At 36.0% G+C, this 23,300-nt stretch overlaps 6 protein-coding genes across 10 annotated transcripts; 3 read left to right on the top strand and 3 right to left on the bottom strand.

Annotated features, from left to right (window-relative positions):
- Positions 1-93: 93 nt before the first annotated feature.
- Positions 94-2,285, bottom strand: LOC105649268 (mitochondrial pyruvate carrier 4). Its single transcript, XM_012235868.4, has 5 exons — positions 2,127-2,285; positions 1,273-1,371; positions 1,090-1,142; positions 723-796; positions 94-390 (listed from the first exon to the last, which is right to left on the bottom strand). The coding sequence occupies exons 1-5, from the start codon at positions 2,179-2,181 to the stop codon at positions 345-347; spliced, it is 327 nt and encodes a 108-aa protein (XP_012091258.1). The 5' UTR covers positions 2,182-2,285; the 3' UTR covers positions 94-344.
- Positions 2,286-2,378: 93 nt separating this feature from the next.
- LOC105649269 (mediator of RNA polymerase II transcription subunit 11) lies at positions 2,379-3,508 on the top strand. The gene is made up of 4 exons (XM_012235869.4): positions 2,379-2,537; positions 2,611-2,727; positions 2,881-3,078; positions 3,213-3,508. Exons 1-3 carry the CDS (start codon positions 2,481-2,483, stop codon positions 3,055-3,057), a joined length of 351 nt encoding a protein of 116 aa, XP_012091259.1. The 5' UTR covers positions 2,379-2,480; the 3' UTR covers positions 3,058-3,078; positions 3,213-3,508.
- Positions 3,509-4,665: 1,157 nt separating this feature from the next.
- LOC105649270 (putative carboxylesterase SOBER1-like) lies at positions 4,666-8,452 on the top strand. 3 transcript variants are annotated; one of them, XR_001047611.4, is made up of 8 exons: positions 4,667-4,975; positions 5,568-5,620; positions 6,831-6,954; positions 7,056-7,177; positions 7,400-7,507; positions 7,585-7,688; positions 8,051-8,096; positions 8,180-8,452. XR_001047611.4 is itself a non-coding variant. In XM_089716106.1 (7 exons), exons 1-6 carry the CDS (start codon positions 4,714-4,716, stop codon positions 7,672-7,674), a joined length of 759 nt encoding a protein of 252 aa, XP_089572232.1. In that variant the 5' UTR covers positions 4,666-4,713; the 3' UTR covers positions 7,675-7,688; positions 8,180-8,452. The 3 variants fall into 3 exon arrangements, 2 of the variants coding, with proteins under 2 accessions (XP_089572232.1, XP_012091261.1); XM_089716106.1 differs by lacking the exon at positions 8,051-8,096 and having other exon boundaries at positions 4,666-4,975; XM_012235871.4 differs by having other exon boundaries at positions 8,051-8,191.
- On the bottom strand, positions 8,378-13,272 carry HT1 (Protein kinase superfamily protein). 3 transcript variants are annotated; one of them, XM_012235873.4, is made up of 4 exons: positions 12,203-13,272; positions 11,137-11,592; positions 9,114-9,401; positions 8,378-8,670 (listed from the first exon to the last, which is right to left on the bottom strand). In XM_012235873.4, the coding sequence occupies exons 1-3, from the start codon at positions 12,617-12,619 to the stop codon at positions 9,153-9,155; spliced, it is 1,122 nt and encodes a 373-aa protein (XP_012091263.1). In that variant the 5' UTR covers positions 12,620-13,272; the 3' UTR covers positions 8,378-8,670; positions 9,114-9,152. The 3 variants fall into 3 exon arrangements, with proteins under 3 accessions (XP_012091263.1, XP_020541367.1, XP_012091262.1); XM_020685708.3 differs by lacking the exon at positions 8,378-8,670 and adding an exon at positions 8,702-8,946; XM_012235872.4 differs by lacking the exon at positions 8,378-8,670 and having other exon boundaries at positions 8,702-9,401.
- Positions 13,273-15,360: 2,088 nt separating this feature from the next.
- LOC105649272 (Ubiquitin-specific protease family C19-related protein) lies at positions 15,361-19,329 on the top strand. The gene is made up of 4 exons (XM_012235874.4): positions 15,361-16,421; positions 17,622-17,777; positions 18,228-18,439; positions 18,590-19,329. Exons 1-4 carry the CDS (start codon positions 15,663-15,665, stop codon positions 18,780-18,782), a joined length of 1,320 nt encoding a protein of 439 aa, XP_012091264.1. The 5' UTR covers positions 15,361-15,662; the 3' UTR covers positions 18,783-19,329.
- A 798-nt stretch (positions 19,330-20,127) lies between these two features.
- On the bottom strand, positions 20,128-23,163 carry IBR1 (indole-3-butyric acid response 1). Its single transcript, XM_012235875.4, has 6 exons — positions 22,956-23,163; positions 21,936-22,052; positions 21,609-21,743; positions 21,354-21,479; positions 20,579-20,680; positions 20,128-20,471 (listed from the first exon to the last, which is right to left on the bottom strand). Exons 1-6 carry the CDS (start codon positions 23,094-23,096, stop codon positions 20,322-20,324), a joined length of 771 nt encoding a protein of 256 aa, XP_012091265.1. The 5' UTR covers positions 23,097-23,163; the 3' UTR covers positions 20,128-20,321.
- Positions 23,164-23,300: the final 137 nt, after the last annotated feature.

Raw genomic sequence — 23,300 nt, forward strand, 5'->3', positions numbered from 1 at the left:
ACTAAAATTGACAGATAATGGCATTTAATTATAAAAATCCATTTTGGACTGCAAATAGTTTGCTAAAAAGACTACAGAATGAACGACTGAACGTGAAAAAGAAGGGATTTGGAAAAGATTTTATTTGGTCAACTAATAACTTTTTAAGTTCATAATTGCCTTTCAAGCACAACAATCAAAGTCCACCTACAATTTCTACATCATAGAATACTGAAATATCCATAACCCCCGAAGGATGCAAACATAAGTCACAGATTGAGAATGTTTAAATAATTGCAGGGCGAGAAGGCAAACTGGCTTCTGCACTGAGGAGAACCAAAGGAACTTGAGCAGATTCTCGTCTGTCATTCCTTTGCAACAACAGCTTCTGCCTCAGGAAAATAATCATGCCTGGAAATGTGGGAAAATTTTAATTATAATTTAGAAGTATCTAACAGGGACATAGTCTATATAAGCAATAGCACAACAAATGAGGAAGAATATTGGGTTAGGCGTCATTTAGGGCTGAAGATTTCCACGAGGAGATCTCAAATTCAAATCTCACTAGATCAAGACGGATGGGTTCTAGGAAGGAGTGAGGCACCCCCATTGTCTAACACACATTTTGATGGACCAAGGAAAAAGATTAGAGAGAAATTCTAACCTTCCTATGCAAGTAGCTTCAAGGCATAAATCCTATAAGTTCCATAGAAACATATGACAGAAATTTGAATTGAACTTACTGTAATTTGCGCGAAAGTTGGTAAAGGCCTGTTGCAGCCATTGCAACGTTTACACTAAATAGATTCCAGTTTTTCTGCATTTCAGATCAAAGATTAACAAGAATCAAAATTAATAAAGCTTTCGCCAAGACGACAGTAGATCACTCATTTAAATGACTTGGAGCTAACCATGATTATATTGCATGGAAGATAATATTGAACAATAACAAGAATGCTAATGTTATAACTAAGAGCTACATAAATAAGCAGTAATCAGAAGATATAGCAAGCTGCCATATGCTTACAAGATATATTGCTTCAAAAGAGCATCAAATGACACTGTTTTATCTCAGTTATATATGGCAGATTTCATCAATTCCAAACTCACCGGCATTATTACAGTGCTGTAGCGTGACCATATAAGCCCAGTGGCAGTAACAGCTGAAATCAAAGTGCAACTGTAGGTCAATAAGACATATCCATAAGGGATAAATAATGGTCATCTACACGGATGTAATGCAATGATCAATTCTAGATGCAGTCATTATTGTCAGAGATAAAAGGAAGATACCTATTTGCTGAGGATATGAAAGTTTTTCAGGTGGTTTAGAGAAGTCGGCAATATTTGCTATGCTGATGCCCCATTTAAAAGTTGGTGCCCAAAAGTGAACTGCAAAAAGGCATTGAATTAAAATGAGTAAAGCAGAAAGTCAGTTTTGAAGTTTTGTTCTGCTCTTTGGTAGACCGGTCTGCATTTCATTGGAGTCGCTAGTGGGTGCTAATCCAAGTAGGATAGTTCTCTCCATCTAAAATAAAAGAAAGCCAGGTACTACATGAAAGGTTGGCTATACCGTTGGTCCCGTTTCTAACTCTCTATAGATAGTACCGCTCTACCAGCAGGAGTGAGTTTTAATCACCAAAGGGAACACTAACCACCCAAATATTCACTATGAAAAAACATTAGTTAAGACTACAGATCATGCATTTATACTAGTAGATTTTAATAGCCTCAAATCCGTGATCAGAAAATTGAAAATTCACACATTGGACAGTTGTATATTGTCATTGCAGGCTCTCTCACATCAAAATTGAGATAATGAACAAACAAAATTGTAAAATTAAACCCAAGATAATTCGATATCTAGATTCTCACAAAAGACAATCTTTTTCTTCTTCTTTTAATTCTCCATTGCGCGAAATTAGACCGTAGGATTAATCTAAACGTATAAAGATCCTATGGGTTTCGATTGGAGCAGAATATTCAAAGGAACCGCAAATCATGTAAATCAATCGAATTCGAGAGAGAATAATACATGTTGAAAGTAGTCGATTAGATGTTTTTATGATCTCTAATTTCTATTCATCACAGAAAAGATTTTTAAGAAATCATAAAAAAGGTCTAACAAAACATCGAAGTGAACTTACTAGTTTTGGGTCCGGCTGGGTGATTCCAGAGAGCTTGTAGCTTTGAAGCCGCCATGAATTCTCCTCTCCCTCCCTCTGACTCTGCGTTGGTTAGGTGATGGCGAAGAAAGAATGAAGATTCCTGTGTGGTTGGTTTACTGCTTCAAGAGGTCCGGGACACGTCGGCATACGTGGGCCGGGATTTTAGTATTAACCAGTCCAATGTTGCCACGTCAGCACACATGGAGCCGGGGGCATTTAGTATCAAACGCGGCGTTTAAGTTTTGAGAAATGAGGGGTTTGTTTATGATGGATAAAACGACTCGGGAGGTGACGAGGTGGTGAAGTAGCGGAGAGAGCAATTATACTGCATCAATGGATTCATCGCAGACACAGAACACATCGTTGCAGCGACTTCAAAATGTGGAAAAGGTATTTAATCTTATACTGAAAATTTTAGTTTTGAGTTATTAGCTTTGGTAATTGAAATTTTTTTGGGATAAAGACAATAGTTAGGGTTTTGGAGCTGGCCGGAGGAGTGATGGATGAACTGGCAAGTCCTACCGGTCCTCGAAAGGAATTCATCAACAACCACTGCCGAGAGTTCATGCAAATGATCAAGGTGTCTCTCTGTTCCTCTACTTTTTCAATTCCATGAGTGATTTATTATGTTATAGGTTTATTTTTCAAGGGTGGATGTTACTTGATTCCTATTGAAAGCTTGAAATGAGTTTCGTTTAATGAAATCCCCAAATAATAGTGAAAATCGAAGCAGGATATCCAGTTTACTCTCCGCAATGAAATCAAAAGTGCATGCGAGTACCGTCCGTTTGAGAAGTGCGACTACAATTCTAGAATTTCGAATGAAATCTGTTTTACGAAATTGGAATTTGTTATATCACAATTGGATGCCATGAAACAAGCGATCGATCAGTATCATGATACGGTTTGAACAAGTCATGTACTATTATAGGTACCAGTTTCTTGATCTTTTCTTCTTCAACCCTTCATTATGTAGTAATAACTACAAATTTACAAATGCCATTATCTTCGATCTTTGTACTCATTATTCTGAAAATATATAATCATTTATATTCTTCTCTACAGCCTTGGAAGACATAGGGAGCTCGAAATGTGGACTTGGGATTTGTGGCTTTGAATTTCTGTATTCTTTTGTAAGCTTATGGAGCTGATTATCTTGACCTTTCTTTCCCCAATTCTGAAATTTTATGAAAGTAACCTCTTTGTCAATTCTTTCTAACAAGATATCCTTATTCTAGTTCTCATCATGGAGATATATTTTCCAGTTTTAACTGTCATTTTCAGCCCCTCGGATAGATGAAACTTTCTCTGACCTTTTGGTTGCTGCATTGCAAACTGAATTTCAATGTTTACTTGTTTCATTTTCTTGCTCTTCTCTTGTTCGTGATTTGTGTGGTTTGATAATAGCAATTGCAACTGCTAATTCTCATCTTCATGGGTCATGACTACAATTTATTCTCCATTATTTTGCTCCATATAGTTCGTTAACAGTATCTCTAGGTCCGGTGCATTCTGCCTTGACCTTGACTTTAGTTCTCTCAGCCCATTCTTTGAGAACAGATAAAGCAATACAGAAATACAGGAGAAATTATCTGTTTGTGGCGGTGATGCAAACTATGAACCAAATAGCCAAATTCTCCTCCTTGTTATGAAGGAAAACAAGAGTAAATTCAGACCGTTGATTGTTTGTTTTCATTAGCATAGTTCATTCCAAGGTTCCAATCACGCTTGCAGCAAAATGGAGTTCAAATGTCAAGTCCCAAATGACCTATCTCTTTGAGAAGCAGAATCGGTGTAAGTATATTTTGGTGATGGTGCAGCCTTGATTTCTGGTGGCAATAATTGAGCGACCCAGCAAGCTGAACCGACCAACCTTTTAGTTTTATCTTTTCTAGTCTCATTCTCCAGGGGAAGGGTAGACCCTGCGGAGTGACTCAAATGCCTGGATTAAACAAGTTTAAACAAGATGGGGCTCACCTTACCAGTCAAATCACTCTTTTTTCATTTAAATGTTTTTTCGACGAATTTCTTAATATGAGTTCGACTTTCGCAAGAAAACCGATGAACAAAAGATACATTGCCATTTGCACTGTAAACTGTACATTCTTGCTTGCTGTATTTCTTCGCAGCGAATGAGTTCGACTAAATTTTATAAATTTTTTTTTTTTTTTTTGGTATTATGTACTAGTATAAATAGAAATATACTATAATTACCATAAATGACTTCATGGTTTATAATTTGTCAAAGATGCTGATTGTGGCACCATTTTTATAGTTCCGAATTGTTGGTTAAAACTTAATCTCTTCTCTTCAATTGCAAATGGGAAAAAAAAAAGGTGTGAAAATCTAAAATTGTTGCAAGAAAATTAAGAAGAGTAATTGTCAAGCATGAAAAGTAATATATTAAATAAAAATTCTTGTCTGGAAATTGTTAGAATTTTAATGATACAAGATTTCTGAGTTAACAGGAAAAAAAGCAACATAAGGGGTAATCCAAGTAATTTCACATTCGTTTTCAAGCAGTCGCGAAACTTAAAATAAAAGGGGTAGCTATGGAAGACGAAAAATGCTACTGCCAACAAAGGTTTCACCACTCTTTACGGTGGTTCTCTGTAGCATCCTTGTGTTTATCCTATTCTTCTTTCAGCCAAATCCTTCTCCTCCTCAAAATCCACAATCCATGGCTCGTAGTTTTATTCTTTGGCTTCATGGATTGGGTGATTCTGGTCCTGCCAATGAACCAATCAAAACTCTCTTCACGTCTCCTGAGTTCAGAACTACCAAATGGTCTTTCCCTTCTGCTCCTAATAGTCCGGTCACTTGCAACTGTAAGCATTCTCGTGAACGCTAACATACATCATAATAAATTTCCGTGTTTGTTTTTTCTTTTTTCTTGTGCTTATTTCGGTAAATCTTTCATGTGGTAATCTGAATGAAATTAGTTATCATATTGGTGTTATTTTTCGGTTGTGAAAAATAAATAAATGAGGTTTTTGTTAATCTTGGTGTATTGATTTGGTTCCGTTTCGAGTCCCCTTTTGATGTTCTACTATGTTTGAATGATATTGCGAATTTTGTGGAGTTATTTTGATGAATTGTTTTAATTGTTGGAACAAGCTGTTTCAGAAGAATTGCACTGATTATGGGAGTGAACGGAGTAATTAATTGCAATACCATGCGTTTAGTCGGAAGAGGGGTCAGGGGTGTATTTTATGAGGTAGAATGTGTTGAATTTGCAAGTGTGTTAAAATTGTGCGTGCCCTCGTTATCTTATCTTCATTTTGTTTAGGTTAACGTTTTCTGATCTTGAATGGCTCAGCAGGTTTTACAAAACATGCAATCTCATAAAATATTAATCTAGCTGTGGGATTTTTTGGATTTGGTGTAGTGTATTACAAATATATTTGCTTGTCTTTGTAGATCGTGCTGTAATGCCATCATGGTTTGACATCCATGAGATCCCCATCACAGCTGTAAGTTAAGCTTTTCCTACTTCTTTATATGTCATTCTCTTGTGAATTTCATTCCATGCATCTTGACCTTAGTTTGATCATAGTTCTAACAGCCTACAATTTAGGTCTCATGAACGAGTTGTGGAAGTAATATTTCTTAACTGAGGTATCTTAATCCATGCGTCTGCTATCTACTTACTGAGTTTTGATTGAATTATTGTCCTTCGCTAAAATCATTACTTTGCTCATTTCAGTTTCTGAATACTGTACTTGGGCCAATTTGTGCATAACTAACATACCCATGAAGTTAGTTTCAAAAGAAAAAAAAAACATGAAGTTGTTATTGATGAGTTCTCTAGTTTTGAGATTTTGTAATGATCATAACGATCTTTTCTAGGTTCATCATGGTGTCACATATTGGATGATTTTGTGGGTTAAAGAAATGGGCCCTTTTTGTGCATTATTTTTTGTTAATATTCTATTTTGCTCAAATAGCTACTGATTCTGGAACTACTTTCTTGAAATTTCTAGATGAGAATTTAAGTTATGTTTGATACTTGTTATGAGTCAATTTTTACTGTTGATCAATGAATTTGTCATGTAATTTGAGCATGGCCACTGAATCTCAATTTGTATTAGCAAATAAATTTAACAACTATCGAGTATGATAACTGCTGACTTTTTATAGAGATTAGCCAAATTTAACTACTGAGTATGACAGTCTTATTGAGTGATTTTGGTCATGTAAATTGATATTTAGTGGTTGTGCTGAAATTTATTATAAATTCAATAACTATGGATAAAAGTAAATCTACTTAGTCCTTGCACAATGAGAGATCCAGCAAATATTTTGAGTAGAAGCGGTAATATGTGCATTCGATTTATGAATGAGCATATGCACCTATGCAAAAATGTACAGAAATGCATAAAAGAAGAGACACAATTAAGTGTTATATACAACAAAATCATTGCTATTATTGTATTATCAATGGTACATTTTCATATTTTGAAATTGTATATAATTGTTTTGTTTTTTGCAATATCAAGCACAAACTGTCTTTGCATATTTAAATACTCTAATTTCTGATGGTTTGGAAAACAGAATTGTAATCTAAAAGAATGATTGGATCATCTCTCTAGTCACTGGTCAAACTTGAAAATGATCTACCTCGTCAATTTTACAATCTGACCACCCCATATGGTTTTAAGGTTGTTTTGGCTGACATGCTAGGATTCTCCCAAAGATGAAGATGGTTTGCAGAAAGCAGTTAAGAATGTGCATGCAATGATAGACCAGGAAATAGCAGCTGGGACAAATCCTGATAATGTATTTGTGTGTGGATTTAGTCAAGGAGGTGTCCCTCTCTCTCTCTCTCTCTCTCTCTCTCTCTCTCTTCATAAAAAATAATCTTGGTTTCATTAGGGATCTTTGACAATCTGTCAATTCCTTTTGCAGGTGCCTTGACCTTGGCTAGTGTTCTGCTGTACCCGAAAACTCTAGGAGGCGGTGCAGTCTTTAGTGGATGGGTTCCTTTCAACTCTTCTATTATTGAACAGTTTCCACCAGATGCCAGAAAGGTACCTACTGCTAGCTAAATAAAGCTATGATGCTCCCTCCTAGCATCAAGTGGTGCTTTTGGTGATCTATTTACCTTTATCCTTTTTTATTCATGTGCTTCTAATGGTCAAGAATCGTGATCTTTTAAAACACAAATAATTTTCTGGGTGATTCACTTCTAATTAGTAACAAATTTTCTTTTGTTTTATGGTTTAATGGTTAAAGATGTGAAATTTGTGCAGACACCTATTTTGTGGTCGCATGGTATTGCTGACAGAACAGTATTGTTTGAAGCCGGACAAGCAGGCCCCATTTTTCTTGAAAAGGCTGGTGTAAGCTGTGAGTTTAAGGTAACATATTTTATGCTTCCTCAGATTTTCTGCTTGTTATTTGACTTCTAAGAGAGTTGCCGTCTACAATTTTGCAGGCTTATCCTGGTCTTGGCCATTCAATAAGCAATGAGGAGTTGCAATATCTGGAATCATGGATTAAGACACGTCTGCGTACTTCTTCATAGAGTTTAAGCGACTGGTAATTTTGATTATTCAAATATATACGTGGGGACCTGTGGTGCCCCTCCTGAGCAAAGAAAATGTTGTTTTCAATTTTAATGTTTCTATGTGTTATTTGGTTGAATTACTGTGAAAGTTTAATATATGTGGCTCGATCGGTTTGTTATGAGTGCAAGACACAGTTGTTCATGTGAACCAATGGAAAAATATTAGTGCTAAGAAACTGAAAATTTAAAAATAAAAAAAAAAATGTTGTTTTATACTTTTTTTTTTTTTTAGCTATTTTCTTTCCTGTTACCTTCGGTCTTCTTTCCCAATTATATACATGTTACATTGGATATCTTTGAAATTTTCTCTCTTTTGTTCTTTTTGAGCTTCCAGGAATATTGACCACTTCTTCCAGTGAATGGGAAGATTTGGATGCAAGGTCTACTTTTTCTGTCTTGATTGTAAGTGTTGTGCTTTTCACATTCCGCCCGTGATTGAAAATAAACAAACTGCATTTCCCAGGTGAATTTTACCTAAAAAGCAAAGAAACTCGATGGAGTGTAACACAGCAAGCTGTGCATGAATCAATCATTACCCGCACAAACTGCCTTCCATTTTTTCTTCTTTTATAATCCTAAAGTCTAAAAGACCTCTTTCGTATTTTTCATTTGTAAATGTAGGATTTCTAGGACCCATTGAATGCTGATGCTACCCAGGACAATCGAAAATCTTACGGTTTGTATTTAAACCAGTAACATGTTTTTAATGATATGATTAATAATTAAGGTCAAGAAATGGTGGCATTAGGTGGAGATTCCTCCAACTAGATTGATTTCATGACTTCTAATACTTATCGGGTGGCAACATGACACTACCCAAGAGAACTGTACTAGTTTTGGATAAGAATTGGACATGCATAATGCATATATAAATGGAGAGTCCACAATTGGTCCAACCAGCTGAGATCATTACTGGGGGCTCCCAATCTGTTATGATGAAGCATCTGATATAACCTAAAGAGCAATTGAACAAACTGAATAAAAGTTCTAAAAAACAAACAATCATGTATCAACTTAATTAGTGAATATTAGAAACATCATCTTTCATTTATACATTAATTGCCATAACTGGTTTGGTTTGAAGAATCTAGCCTATGGTTTTTTCTAGCTTGCAAAGATGATTGTCTACGCTACAGCATACCAGCACAACTTGGCCACGCCACTCGATAGCTCCTACTTAGGCACAATGTCATATGAGCATTACTGCAGCATCCCTATTCATTCTTTTCCCTGTAATTTTCACATTCACTCTACTTCTTACTAAAAATCAAACAATAATAATTAACTACCAAAGCGAGGATCTATTCCGAGGCCCCTGTCCCTGTCAACCTTATTGATACGCCATTATTGAGCATGACCTTAGACAATTGAAAGCACGTCATATACAAGTTAATTACCTTAAGGATCTGAAGAGATGGCAATACCTCCCAAGGATGCTATGCATGTACAGGTATAGATGAGTTCATGGATACACAGCCTTTCAAGCGTTCTAGGATGACATTCCGGCTGACAAGCCCTGGGTGTGAAGTAAGAGGAAGGCCCTCTTTGACACATTCATCATACTTCTCCAGAGCAGAAACAATGTCACTGAAGTCCGGTCGCTTTGATGGGTTCGCGGCCCAGCAACGCTTTATTAAGTGTGCAAGTGCTGGCTGACAACTTGCTGGCATTGGAGGCCGCTCATTCTGCAAATGGACAAATTAATACAAGATAAGTCGTTCCTATTGCAGTTTGAGTCCCAAATATTAGCGAATGTTAGCAACAAAATTGGAAGCTACTTCAAAATAAAAACATCGCAATCGTATCAAATTATGTTGAAGATTTCATTCACGTTATTTGAGATTGTATAGTTTGTTGATACCTACAGATCTTTTTCTTGCATGCAGCAGAACAGTTATCCAGAGGAATACGTTTTTTTTTTTTTTATAAGCATAATATTTTGCAATAGATATCTGCAGCTTGGACCTTGGTTACATTTCATATATTAGTGTTTCAACAAGTGGGTAGTAAATCCAATTGTATTAGCACACAAGTTAGCAAAACTAGCCAAGTCAAATGTATGGTTTTTGAAGTGCGTGGATAGAGGAAGGAGATCCTAGACTGTTTTGATAGGATCTCTGTATGTTATTCCATTCAATAATATGCACCATTTTCTCCAAATAAAAATTCATCCATTAGGGCATTATGACTACTTTTCTAAACAACCTGTAACAGCTATGGATAAATAAGCAGCAGATCATGAAATCAACAGAAAACATTACCCAAATAAATAGAATGAAAATATTCTACTTTCTTAATACCAAAAGAGATGTTTACTAACTTAGATGATTCTCTTACATAACAACCCATTGTGATTCCCTATGGATAAAATATTAGCAAAAATTTATCTGCTCTACCGTTAGCATAGGAGAAATAGGCAGGGGGAGAAGTTAATAATATTTAGGAAGAATGAAACGACAAACAATAGTTCATCAATTTTTTTTATTATTATTTTCTTCAATAATTTGTGCGAAAACCATGATAAGAGCTAATCATATATACATTTGTTGCTGAAACAGGTCTAAAAGCAAACCAGCATCACCTATATTCAATGCCTTCCCACTTTTAAGTACCTCACTACACTAGTTTGAAACAAATGACAAAAACAAAGTAAATTAGGTTTATTCTGCCCGCCACAGCAATAACATGCAAACAACTCTTTGATTAAATATTTAAATTCACTTAGGAAATCACAGGCATAAAGCATGTAGCATGATGTTAATGACACAACCTCTGGATCTTTCGAACAAAAAAAAAATTTGACCTTCAGCATCTATTTTGTATGCAGTGGAAAATCAGAGAACTTAAAACTTTGTCTATTGATATTTAAAGAAAAGAATAACAGAATAACAGGTACTTTTAGATAATGGATTGTCTCTGATTCCATCTATGATGAACTATTAAGAGCTATGTCTTGAAGATGGACAGGACCTCTAAAAACAAAGACAACATCAATCTAATTTCCAGTAGCTATAAGACTGAAAGAAGAAGACTATACATTGCTACCCATCTCTTTTCAATATGCTAACAAATCATCATCATTATATTTAATTGTGAGGTTCAGTAACTTGATTTGTTTAACTTTCTCATCACGTCTCAACCAAAATATGGTCTAGCTAGTTGGTCACATTTTAGGGACCATAATGCTTACTTTTGTTTTCTTTCAGCAGTCATGGGCTTCACTACCATTAGCAAAAAATATTCAGAGTTGATCAAGAGAAGAACTAGAACTAAATCATGGGAAGGTCTCAATACTACTTCTAGGTAACAGCATCAAACATTCAAAAGAAAGTTATGAAAGGCAACATTTTAAGAAATCTAGTAATAAGCATAATCATATTCCAAGAGGAAGAAATTTGCATCAAAGTATAGCTATCTGACCTTCTCAGCCACAGCAAATGCAGCCTGTACAGGGGTCATTCCTTGAAAGGGAAGCAAAGCAGTAGTGAGCTCCCATAACACAATTCCGAAACTGTAAACATCAACTTTCCGAGTATAAGGCTTTTCCTTGATCATCTCAGGCGCCATCCAGCGGTAAGTTCCCTTGTTTCCTTTAGTTTCTTGGCATTGTGTTTCTAGACACGATGTGCCAAAATCTGCTACCTTAACCCGCATTTCATCATTTAGAAGCAAATTATTTGACTTGAGATCTCTGTGGATCACTCCTTGTGAATGAAGATATTCCATTCCTCGCGATATATCAAGAGCTAACCTCAATATTGTTTCTGTTGAAAGAGAGTAGGGCTCTTTCTTGTTGAGATACATCCTCAGAGTTCCTTGTGACATGTATTCTGTGATGATACAGTACACAGGTGGCCTTTTACACGCTGCAATGAACTGTAAAGAAGTTGGTTTACCATCCAGCATTATAAGAGCAGCAATTTTAATAGGCCATCCATTTTAGTGAAATCAAAGTTTTTAATTAAGTTAAGAGTAACATTATTTTTGAATGGTTATATAACGGGGAGTTACGCGGAAAACAATACCACTGCTTAAATGTTCATGGCTTACATACTAAAAGGCAGCAAATTTCAGGTTGAAAGTCCCCTCTAAAAAAGACACCGGGTGAATGGTGAAATTGTGGATGACTACAATTAGTTGGAGCCAAGGCTTTGTAAAGTTGACACCCTGGATATTTTGGGTGTCTCCAAATTCCAGAGCAAACCATCATGACATTGCAGCCACAGAGCATAGAGATGATTAATAGGATAAGTAAAGAAATTGTAGAATTTAGCGAAGTTTTCACACAGTGTCCATTTTCACTGCAGCAGTCCAAATTTTAAGAATGACTGTACCAAGAAGATTCTATCTAATTACAGAAAAGTATCTGACAACGTCTTGATTGAGAATTTGGAGGCTAAAGATATGATTTAGTTTACTTCATTGCTACATATCATTTCATTCAAATAAACTTGACAGAAAATCAAGAAAATTTATAGGACGCTACCTGAACTATATTGGGATGAAAGAGACGCGAAAGCAAAGCAACTTCAGATTTAAATTGTTGCTCGAGTAAAGTTCGAGTCTCCTCATTTTGGTTTGGAATTCTCACCATCTTCACAGCAACAGCTCTTTGCTTATAAATTCCACGATAAATCCTACTGTGAGCCCCGGAGGCAAACTTGTTACCGATAAACAACTGGGAAAGGTCAGCAGTCCATTCCTCTTGGTCCTCCTTTGACGTCTCCCATGCATCCACATTCTCAGACTCCAATATCATTGACCAAGACTCCAAGCTGTCAAATCTCTTCTTCTCCATGTTCTCCATGTCAGAATTGAACTGGGTTTTGGATGAGGAAGGAATTGTGAACGGTTTGCTCTTGGATCTTCGAAGGCGAAATGCATGGAAGCATGAGCCCGCCATTTGTTTTCGATTTCCTCTTTTGGGTTTGATTTTGGTTGTGTGCTAGTCAAACCAAACAATCAAAAGGAGGAGTCTTCCTTCTGAAAGTGTGAATTGATTTCAGAAAGTGCATGAACTGATTTAAAAACATGGGTTCCGTAGAAAAATGAAAAGGAAAGATGAGTTTTCATGAATAGATGGAAACAATGGGGAAATAGTCATAGAGAGAAGGAAAACGTAGCAAGTTCTTGAGCTAGAAAAACAGAGAGAACTACTTAAAAAGGACAAGAAAAGTTTCCATTTTAGAAGTTTTTTGCTGGAGGAAAGACGAGCAATAGAAAACTATTACAATTAAGAGAGAAGCTATGGCATCAAGAATGGGAAAGAAAAACTGATGAAAATGCAGGTCGTCGCGAAGAAGGTGAAAAGATTAGGGCGTTTGACAGTAGAAAGATGAATTCAAAGCAGAGATTTCAGGGACGTCTCGTGATGGCTCCATTGAAAAGTAAAGACTTTAGTTTCTGTTTCTGATAGTTGTTTCTTTTTTGGATCATTAATGTTAAGTGGCCACAGTTGCAAAAAGCTTTCCATCCATGAGTCATGAGACCATTGATAGATAGACAGACAGATAGATTGATTAAGCTTTGCATATCATTCAAGCTTTGGATATATGCCCTTCCTTTCCCTTTTAATTCAACTAAAACTATATAGCTTTCCTTTTTGTTTTTTTGTTTTTTCTCTTTGTTTTCTACATACAACTTACGAGTACACGTGTAATTGCGAGGAAAAAACAAGTCGCAAATGAGTCCCGTCTATCTTAATTGCTTTTTTTTTTTTTTTAAAATGTTCACAACCGTTAGAACTATTCTCCTAAACGACATGACGCTTACTCGGTGAATGGTAATTAACATTTGGAATCTCCTAATAATAAAACCCAAACAGGATGTTAGGGATCATTAATCACAACTTTTCTATGATTGACTTGTAAGTCAAGTCTAATACTATTAGAACCTTTGTGCGCATCGCATCATATCATTTCATATCATATCATAATAATATAAAAATGGGGAAGCAATTTCTTTATTTCATTTCGAAACAAAGAATATAACATATATTGCAAATCATTTTTTATGTTTTTGGTACTGATGGCACGAATATATCCCATACCCTAATCAATGTATGAATTTTTAAATGAAATTCACCTGCTGGCTTACTAATAGCAAATTAATGAGCTAAAACTCATTCTAAACTCTTTCATTATTATATATTAATTAGTAAAATTTTGATTGTTTGAGTTATCATTTTTAGATAAAAAAACTAATAATTTAAAATTTATTTATTTTTTAAAATATAAAGAATTTATATACTTGATAATTAGATTACATAATATAAAAATATAATATTTGGGGTGTATCCTATTAATAGAATGAAAAAACATATATGAATCTAAAATGATCAAAGCTTTTTTGAATAGTGAATAGATGAATTTCGTTTGATTATTCCGTTATAAGTTGCAAGTTTTCCCCCGTGCCTGTGGTGAGTGGTGACTGCATTTATCTCTTACGTGTTCGTGCTGCTGCTTCTCAAGTGGTGCGTTACGTAGGAAAATTATCTTAATACAGCCACAGGCCATATTCATTGCAAGTTGGCTTGAATTGTCATTTTCAATAGCCAAAGCTGACAAGCACCCTTGCCTTGGAGGTCTGGATACTAAATTATAAAACTCTCTGCATGAGCTTCAACCAAAATTAATTTGGCGTGGCAACTTAAATCGATTTGAGCGAAGTATGCTGGGCCCTATGGGGAAGTCCAAGAGTGCAACAAACAAATTCCGCTTACTATGGGCTATAGGAAAAGTGGGCTTCAAGTCCAGCCCAATGTTTGGAGACGAGTGGTTCTTTACTTTTGGTTAGAATGCTAACGAGTTTAGTTTTGTGTCGTGCATTAAAATACTTCTGGCAATTTATACTATTATACAGAATACTTGTGGCAAAAATATATTTGAAATACTAGAATCAAATTTGCATGATTGCGTAAAGTTTAATATCTTTCAAAAATTTTTAAAACATTTTTCATATGAAAATAATGCAATAGTGGTGATACGAAAAACACTAACACTAACCCATTCGGACTCGGAGCATAAAATTACAAGATAATGCGCGTCCTCAAATTGGATAGTAGTGGGTCCTCCTAGGATTCCCGTTCCTCTCATGGGATCATCACAAGAGGACATTTTCGTCCTTACATAGCCACCGACCTATTGGAGTAATGAAATTACAACATTAGCCCGTACGTGATTGAATCAGTTAATAGTAAACAAACTAGTAGTTAATATTAGAAGTGGTCCAAATATTGATATTATTATCAAATTCAATAGTTGAAATAATAATTTCTGATAGCTGTATATTTTTGGAATTGGAAGGAAATGATAGATCTCCATCTCCAAACCAGGACCCAGCAGCCTCCTTCCTTCCTTCCTTGTATGGCTGGCTGCATAAACTCTTTTAGTATTTTTTTTTTATTTTTTTTTTTTTAAAGAAATGCAATCACCGTTTGGTTGAATTTGATTTTGTATGTATTTTTAGTTTTAGAAAAAGAAAAGAAAAGAAAAAATGAGTCAATTACGTAAAATATTAGGCAGTAGCTGACAAAAAGAAAAGAAAAGAAAAGAAAAGCAAAAGAATAAAGTAAGGGCAGGGCAGGGCACATAGTATAGTAGTATTGATTGAGGAAGGACCAACAAGGGATAAAATGGGAGTGTGATTAATGAGCACATCAGAAATCAGTATCAGAGTCGTAATAATCTCAACTCTATTTGAGTTAAACAACTTTGAAGCCTCAAACAAACCCAATAACTGTAGCCCCATTAACAGACACCTACGTCCACCACAGGGATACACACGTCATTATCGCAATTTCTCAGCTCCTTTCCAGTCATCTCGTCGCCCTCTAGCACTAACAGCAAAACGCCATCTCCTCCTCCTACTGCTCATTACTCTGCCCTCCACACTCTTCACTTCTGCTTCTCTCTCTCTCTCGATCAATCACCCTACAATTACAAAAAATGGGAACAAGAATTACGTCACACCAGCTCAAAAATGGGCTCGTCGTCTCCGGTCGACCGGACCAGCCTCTCAAGGAGAAGCAACCTACAATGGCATCACGCGCCGTTCCTTATACCGGAGGTGATATCAAAAAGTCAGGCGAGCTAGGTAAAATGTTTGACATCCCCGTCCTCGATCAACACTCTCCTACTGGGCCTTCTCCTCCTCCTATACCCAAGCAACCCTCGCGCCATTCCTCCTCTTCTCAACACAATAGCGGATCCGTCCGATCCGGGCCCAACTCCGGACCAGTCAAGAAATCCTCCGGTCCTATGCCCCTCCAGCCCACCGGTCTCATCACCTCCGGACCCCTTGGCTCCGGTCCATTGGGCTCCGGTTCGCTTCCACCATCCCACAGGAGATCCGGCCAGCTCGACCATACTGCCTCAGTAATTGGATCCGGCTCTAGCAAGGCGCTCTATGGGTCTGCTGTTACCAGCTTGACGGAGGATGTAAAGGTCGGTTTTAGGATTTCAAGGCCCGTGGTGTGGGTGATACTGGTAGTGGTGGCCATGGGATTGCTTGTTGGTGCATTCCTAATGGTGGCAGTTAAAAAAGCGGTTATTTTGGTGGCCGTGGGAGCGATACTGATCCCCGTAATTGTAGGGCTTATCTGGAATTGCGTCTGGGGAAGGAAAGGGCTGTTAGGGTTTGTTAGCAGGTATCCCGATGCTGAGCTTAGAGGTGCTATTGATGGACAGTACGTCAAGGTCACTGGGGTAATTTTCACACCACTCTCTGATTATATTACACATTACGCTACTTTATTCTCCTATATTATCTCTGGGGTCAATTCCTTGGTTCTTTTTTCTCAATATACTTTTTTTTTAAAATTTTTTCTTAGATATGTAGTAGGTGGGCGTTTGGATTGATGCTTGTAATTTTAATTTAAGGACTAGAAAGCTAAACGGAGAAACGCAGACTTTTATGGAATTTAGCTTACTTTAATTGAAATAACCAACGGTTCGTTTATGAATGATTTAACTTTCTGCTGATTCTTAATTAAGAGGATAGTTTTTTTCTCCGTATGTCTATGTTCTATCCCCCCATAAGCTTTCTCCCTCCGGAGCTGAGGGAACTTAAGTTATGTACTCGCAATTTTCCCAGTGTCTTGAAGCCCGTTGAAAGTTTTGGTCCACATGAGAGGTGGAGTTGAGCCAGCAAAGCTGTCACGCACAATCTTGGTTGCATGTGCTGGTTAGATGTTAGAGGGGACCATATTTGCTTGTTGTGGGGTTAAAAGATTGAATTCTATGAGATGACTTCAAACCTACTCGGTGAACTGATTGCAATATGCTTGTTTTTTTCTTTAGGAGCGTCGATTGTGTCTTTACCTTGACTTCAGACCTCCTTGTTTTATGGTTCACCGTTTTGTCTTTCTATTATAATTTATACTCAGGTGCTTGATTTCCCCGAAGTAATTTCAATTGAGACATGCCAAAATGACCAATTCATGGCTTTCCATTAATGATATCACTACCTCAGCCCTTTTAATGTCTTCCTGAACTCTTTTAATGACTTCCTGAGCAATCTGCATTGGTTTAAAGAAATAAATACTTGTTATGTAAACCCGTCAGCCTGGAATCTACCATGAGTCTGTATGCTATTAATGCAGAGAAATTTCCATTCAGCATTTTTTGATGGAAAACTTTGACGGGTTATTCTTATTATGGAGTTAACTTCTATCTTAGTTTTTGGCATTCTGCTTAAAGTTTCAAGCTAGCATTTTACTTTTTGAGTAGATGCACTTGTTGAGCTGGAGCTGAAATATTTAACATAACTTGGCTATATTTTGGTATTAGTTTGAAAAAGGTGTACAAAAAGGTGTACAGATGGTATATGAGCAAACATCTTTGTTCACGATTTCTATTTAGTATATTGTGTTTGATGTAATGTATGCATGGATTTCTTTTATGTAGGTTGTCACATGTGGCAGTATCCCTTTGGAATCATCTTACCAGAGGGTACCCAGGTGCGTATATGTTTCCACGGAACTGCATGAATACAGGGGGTGTGGTGGAATATCTGCACATCCCAAGCACCGTTTCTTCTCATGGGGATCTAGATATTCGGAGGTCAGTTTGGAAATATGTAATTTTTTGCCAATGGTGGTTCAGTTTCTCACTGCATTTGCTCGAGTACTTGGGTGTCATTATTCAAACCTGTTAAATTCAATTCAGTCAAACACTAAATAACTAAAACAGAAACAATGATCTTGGCACCTGATTTTAAGATATATGCTGTTAAATAGAATCATGTAGCTGAGTGACAACATAAAAGTTACTGACAGTGTTCTATTCTATGCACGTTAATAAGAGGGCACACAAATTGACTTTTATGGCTTTAAGTCTCGAACACTTTCATGATTATAAACTAACTGCAACTGTAGCTGTGCCTTTAATTGGGAATAATACTTTTATTGTCTAAAGTTGATGTTTTAGTTCTTTTCTGTGCCTGGGTCCTTACTTTTCGGGAAGAGAGAACATCTTGTGTGCATTTAATGACATACTGATTCTGGTGAACAGAAATATGTTGCTGACTTTTACATATCAGATTTCCAATCTGGATTAAGAGCACTAGTAAAGGCAGGCTATGGGGCAAAGGTTGCTCCATTTGTCAAACCAGCTACAGTAGTTGACGTGAAGAAGGAGAACAGAGATTTATCACCAAACTTTTTACGCTGGTTAGCTGATCGTAGCCTCTCCAGCGATCACCGGATTATGCGCCTCAAGGAAGGGTACGCCATCTGATATCCTAAATCTTTTTCCCCTTGCAATTTTTGTTCAGATCTTAAATTCCCTTGCGCACTTGGGAACTGATCGATTCCTTGACATTCTGATTTTTGTTTTCTGGTTTGGATACTTCTAAGGATTTTATTGGACCTCAGGTATATCAAAGAAGGAAGCACTGTGAGTGTGATGGGTGTTGTTCGACGCCATGATAATGTACTGATGATAGTTCCACCACAGGAGCCTGTTTCAACAGGTTGTCGATGGTTCCAATTTCTCCTCCCAACCTATGTTGAGGGTCTTGTTTTGACATGCGAGGATAATCAAGATGCTGATGTAGTTCCTGTGTAGATATCTGTCATTTTCGCATAATCTTGGTTTTATTTTGAATTGGATTTCACAAGTAAATGCTGAAAGAGTGGTGAGGAATGGAATCATCGGGCACCCATGAAAACCAGTCACTTTGTTTCTAGGTACTAAAAATGGATATAAAATGGCCTAGAAGTTCCAGAGCTACAAGACTGATATATACATCAAGCATAATCTAGTGATATGGGATGATAGGCGTTGGAGATTGTGTCAAGAAGTCCATAGGGGAAAGAAAGAAGACTTTGCAAAGAAGCTGAGAACTGTTGTTTGATGATTGGCGCTATAGCATATTTTGATTTTGGCTAATTTGTGTACATAATTTAGCAGTCACCCAAAGGGATTATGATTTTAGTATGGTATATATATATATATAGTGTAATAGCATGTAATAATAGGGTTCTGTTACCCTTTGTTTGGAAGGGGTGAAAGAAGGTTTAATGACTGTAACCTATGGCAAGGTGTGGTAATTGGTAAGGTAATTGCCTTTTTTATTTTTGGGAAAAAGATAAGGTGAAGAAAGGTTTAATAAGCTTCGCGTTGTTTTGTTTGGTTTATTGGTTTGATGTTGTCTTGTTTGGTTTATTGGTTTGATGTTGTCTTGTTTGGTTTGATGATTGGAAGGTAAGGTTAAATATAAAATTATGAAAAATAATTTTCTTAAAAAGATTTTAAATATCTAAATCAAATAATTTTTTTTAATAAAATATTGATCTATGCATATAAAAAAAGATTTATCAGTTCCATTTTGATTATTTGTTTTTTTTTTTTTTTGAATGTGTCAAAATATTTAAAAGGTTTTTAAATTTAAATATATTTTTTTTAAAATATTATTTATAATTATTCATTTAATGAATGATTTTTATTAATATTTTATTAAGTTAAGAATAAAAAGAGTTAGAATAAATTTTATTAAACTAAATTTTTATTATGCGTGTTTTGTCGAATCAAATGGAATGAAAAGAGTATTTAAGTATTGTTTTTTTTAAAATCGACGGTGAAAAATGAGAAGAAAAAATAAAATAAAAAAAAAAAAAGAATGAGGCAACTTGAAATTCTTAATAATTAAAATAACAGAAATTAAAATTATATCGTACGTTTCAAATTGATGGGTTGAAAGAATGTACGATATTTTGGTATCCAAGGCCTCTAAAATCCAAAAGGTTTTCTTTTAAAAAAATCTTCCTTTAAAACAACTCAAACATTAGAAATTTATTTACTGAGGATTACATATTTTTCTAATTTATATGTAAAATGGCTTCCAAAGATGAAAATCTGTTATTTTGTATTCCATTTTGCTAAGTAAAATAACAATCTTCCTCAAAGGCAATTTTTTCAGACAATAAAAGAAATTTTTTACTTTTCTCATGGAAAATAAAAAGTCGTACCTATTTTGTTTGTAACATAATTCATGTAACGCATGAAAAATGAAAGCTAATCCATCAAAAGCAGCAAGAAAAATTCTCTCTGCTAGGATATTTATTTGTTTATTACTGTGGACTAAAGCTAATCCATTGAAGAAAACTAAAGTCTAGAGGGTATTCCTCCAGCCACAATCAAAGTTTCTCCGGTTATGTAAGAAGCATCATCAGATGCCAAAAATGCAGCTGCGGAGGCCATGTCTCCTGTGGTACCAAGCCTGTTCAGTAAGGTTTTTCCCTCAATGGACTTCCTCTACAACAATGAAGATACAAATTCAGTAAAAAATAAGCCACAGAGTCCTTGGGCTATTCCAAATGTGAGCAAAAATGGAAATAACTAACGTCTGGAACTATACTTACCAAAGCCTCATTGCCCGTGATGAACTCAGCAAAATGTGTTGGAACAAACCCTGGTGCTATACAGTTTACACGAGTATCAGGTGCCATCTCAGCTGCAAGGGCCTAAACAAAAATTAGAAAACGTTAGAAGGAAAAAACTAGAACCACATGGAAAGAAGTTGTTGCGAAACATCTACAGTAAACCCTAACTAATTTAAAGCTTAATTATTTACTGTTTTACTTTTGTTTAGCAAATAGTTTTTTTTTTTTTTTTTTGCAAAATTTTTTCACAAAAAAAAGTAACTAAAATATTTCCAAATGTATGACTCTAACTAGTTTTGGATTAAGATTTGGTTGTTATTAAAACTATTAAAACTCCTGCCATCTCCATGAGATAACTCCACGTTTACTTACAAACAAATACAATAAAAAAAATGTGTATATTATATATATACACACACGCACACAAGATCCTAGGTAGACTGCTTGATAGTTAAACCTTGTAATACCAGCATCAAGCCCTCAGATTTCAATCCCTGGGAGTGTTAACGGGATAAGGGGGAAGCTGCCATTTGTAGCGAAATATTATACATTCCATTTGTAAGTGAAAGATCATGGACCAACCAAATACAACAATTCAGTCCTTTCACCACTGGGTAATAACTTCAAGCCCACATTTGTAACTTCACAAGGGAGAGACAGAACATCCCAACGAGCAGTATACATTATATAGCAATCAATGGTTTGTCAATGCTGAAGTAACGAAATATCACAAGAAGTCAGGACAAATATGTACCTTAGTGAGTCCGAGAAGAGCTGTCTTTGTCACCCCATACATAGCCATGGAAGCTTGAGGGTGGTAACCAGCAATAGAGGAAATGAGAATAACTGAAGAACCCTTCTGCAAGTGAGGAGCTGCATCCTGCCGCCAGAAAAAAAAAAAAATAAATAAGAGAGAGAAAATTCCCACTTTCTTTATTACTATAGAAAAATGCAAAGAAAATTCACATTTTAGTTCTAATGCGAAATTCATTGAAAATAGAAATGGTACCTGCAAAAGAAGGATAGAGGCTTTGACATTAATTTCCCATAGCTTGTCAAGGACAGATTCTTGGGTGTTCAAAATGGATTCAGCGCTTGGATTGGCAGCAGCATTCGATACAACCACATCTATTTTTCCATATTTCTGAAACCAAAAATCAGCAATTTCCTGTCAGTCAAGAACCATCTTTAACCACAAGTGCAGAGCACTCTTTCTGTAGTTCTACTGGAACAAACACCTTCATGATTAATACATGTAGACAAATAAAAATAGATATTAAAGAAAGAGAGAGAAGGATGGAAGGAGAAGAAGCCACAGAAAAGATTATTTTCTCACCTGAACTGTTTTCTCAATGAGATTCTTCCTTTGTTGTGCGTTTGACACATGACAAACAACACCCAACACTTGGATACCCCGAACTTTAAGCTTCTGAACAGCTTCATCTACATTTTTCTGGATCAATTTAAACATACATACAATCAAGATCTAGTAGATGCAGAGTTGCAGACTAAAAAATAACCATCTAAGAGAAGTACAACTTGCACTAGAACGTGCCTAAATTCAATTTATTAGGCTCAATATGACATGGGTTGTTCATTGTTTCAGAAATCTTAATGAACTAGTTATCGGAACACTTGCTGTATATTTCACGTTGACAAATTTATATAAACATCGTAGAACCTAATTTACAGGGAAACATATTCTGTCATTTGATCAACAATGGAAACTGCTTATGCTATAATATGTCAGCACCAACATTTCTCCTTGTTGACCCTTCTCCTGTTCCCTTATTTGTACCTCCCTTTATTTTTCATGTGAACAATGTCAAGAATAATATAACCGAAACAGTAGACTTGTCCAATATTTTCTTTTGGCAAAAATGTTTATACCGACATCCTTAATTTTCATTAGGTTTGCAGTCAAGTAGAAAATGTTATCGTCTGTTGGATTGATGCTAGAGCCCCAACCGAAATCCTAAGGCAAATTAAGCTACCTGGAAATCAATACCGATCATGAAACTTTGTCCAAATTGAAAAATTATTCCATAACAAGATAAATCAAACACTTGTACCAGTTTTCGCAATTAATGAATCGAACAGCGACAATCCAATCTGATTATTTAACATGTAATTATGTAAGCCAACGCGAAAGGGAAAAAAAAAAGGTCAGCTAAACGAGATTCAGCAGCTACGTTGGCTAGGCTGAGTTCATTATGCCGATCAATGAGATTGAAAATAGAAATTCAATCCACAGCGAAGCCGATCAGGTCGAAGAAAAGGATAACAAACTGAGATTTAAAATTCCGAATTCCAAAATCGTCCAAACATAATATATGAGAAATGCAAAGCAATGAACCTGCTTGCGAGAAGAAATGACGACGGCGGCACCTTCCAAGCCGAGGCGCTCAGCGATTCCGAAGCCTATTCCCTGCGTAGAAGCAGTGACAATAGCTACCTTCCCTTCAAACCTCTTGCTATTTATTTTTGTCTTCTCCATGGTATCGCTTGCTGCGAGATAAAGCAATTACTTTTGGTTTCTATATCTAATGGACAATAGTCGGAGAAGGAATGACGCGGTCGTTTTGTTTGACAGGTTGATGCTGTTGGGATGAACGTCTGGGCCCACATTGGCGTTGAGATTTAGAATTATCAACAATTATTTTGATAAAATTAATAATCATTTAGTTGCTGAGGTTTGATA

Source organism: Jatropha curcas, chromosome 11, assembly GCF_041381405.1.
Source record: "Jatropha curcas cultivar XTBG-Jc1 chromosome 11, XTBG_Jcur_1.0, whole genome shotgun sequence".
Classification (NCBI taxonomy): domain Eukaryota; kingdom Viridiplantae; phylum Streptophyta; class Magnoliopsida; order Malpighiales; family Euphorbiaceae; genus Jatropha; species Jatropha curcas.

What these genes read in the sequence shown, in the direction of transcription:
- LOC105649272 (XM_012235874.4), top strand. Translation starts at nt 15,663, where the DNA reads ATGGGAACAAGAATTACGTCACACCAGCTCAAAAATGGGCTCGTCGTC. An exon ending in AGTACGTCAAGGTCACTGGG is followed by an intron (nt 16,422 to 17,621) that starts GTAATTTTCACA and finishes TCTTTTATGTAG; the next exon opens with GTTGTCACATGTGGCAGTAT. An exon ending in ATTATGCGCCTCAAGGAAGG is followed by an intron (nt 18,440 to 18,589) that starts GTACGCCATCTG and finishes ATTGGACCTCAG; the next exon opens with GTATATCAAAGAAGGAAGCA.
- LOC105649268 (XM_012235868.4), bottom strand. Translation starts at nt 2,181, where the DNA reads ATGGCGGCTTCAAAGCTACAAGCTCTCTGGAATCACCCAGCCGGACCC. An exon ending in CCCAGCCGGACCCAAAACTA is followed by an intron (nt 1,372 to 2,126) that starts GTAAGTTCACTT and finishes GCCTTTTTGCAG; the next exon opens with TTCACTTTTGGGCACCAACT. An exon ending in ACAGCACTGTAATAATGCCG is followed by an intron (nt 797 to 1,089) that starts GTGAGTTTGGAA and finishes TCTGAAATGCAG; the next exon opens with AAAAACTGGAATCTATTTAG.
- LOC105649270 (XM_089716106.1), top strand. Translation starts at nt 4,714, where the DNA reads ATGCTACTGCCAACAAAGGTTTCACCACTCTTTACGGTGGTTCTCTGT. An exon ending in ATGAGATCCCCATCACAGCT is followed by an intron (nt 5,621 to 6,830) that starts GTAAGTTAAGCT and finishes CTGACATGCTAG; the next exon opens with GATTCTCCCAAAGATGAAGA. An exon ending in TTCCACCAGATGCCAGAAAG is followed by an intron (nt 7,178 to 7,399) that starts GTACCTACTGCT and finishes AAATTTGTGCAG; the next exon opens with ACACCTATTTTGTGGTCGCA.
- IBR1 (XM_012235875.4), bottom strand. Translation starts at nt 23,096, where the DNA reads ATGGAGAAGACAAAAATAAATAGCAAGAGGTTTGAAGGGAAGGTAGCT. An exon ending in TCATTTCTTCTCGCAAGCAG is followed by an intron (nt 22,053 to 22,955) that starts GTTCATTGCTTT and finishes AAATTGATCCAG; the next exon opens with AAAAATGTAGATGAAGCTGT. An exon ending in TCACGGGCAATGAGGCTTTG is followed by an intron (nt 20,472 to 20,578) that starts GTAAGTATAGTT and finishes TCATTGTTGTAG; the next exon opens with AGGAAGTCCATTGAGGGAAA.
- LOC105649269 (XM_012235869.4), top strand. Translation starts at nt 2,481, where the DNA reads ATGGATTCATCGCAGACACAGAACACATCGTTGCAGCGACTTCAAAAT. An exon ending in GACTTCAAAATGTGGAAAAG is followed by an intron (nt 2,538 to 2,610) that starts GTATTTAATCTT and finishes TTTGGGATAAAG; the next exon opens with ACAATAGTTAGGGTTTTGGA. An exon ending in AGTTCATGCAAATGATCAAG is followed by an intron (nt 2,728 to 2,880) that starts GTGTCTCTCTGT and finishes AAATCGAAGCAG; the next exon opens with GATATCCAGTTTACTCTCCG.
- HT1 (XM_012235873.4), bottom strand. Translation starts at nt 12,619, where the DNA reads ATGGCGGGCTCATGCTTCCATGCATTTCGCCTTCGAAGATCCAAGAGC. An exon ending in TTCATCCCAATATAGTTCAG is followed by an intron (nt 11,593 to 12,202) that starts GTAGCGTCCTAT and finishes ACTTCTTTACAG; the next exon opens with TTCATTGCAGCGTGTAAAAG. An exon ending in CATTTGCTGTGGCTGAGAAG is followed by an intron (nt 9,402 to 11,136) that starts GTCAGATAGCTA and finishes GTCCATTTGCAG; the next exon opens with AATGAGCGGCCTCCAATGCC.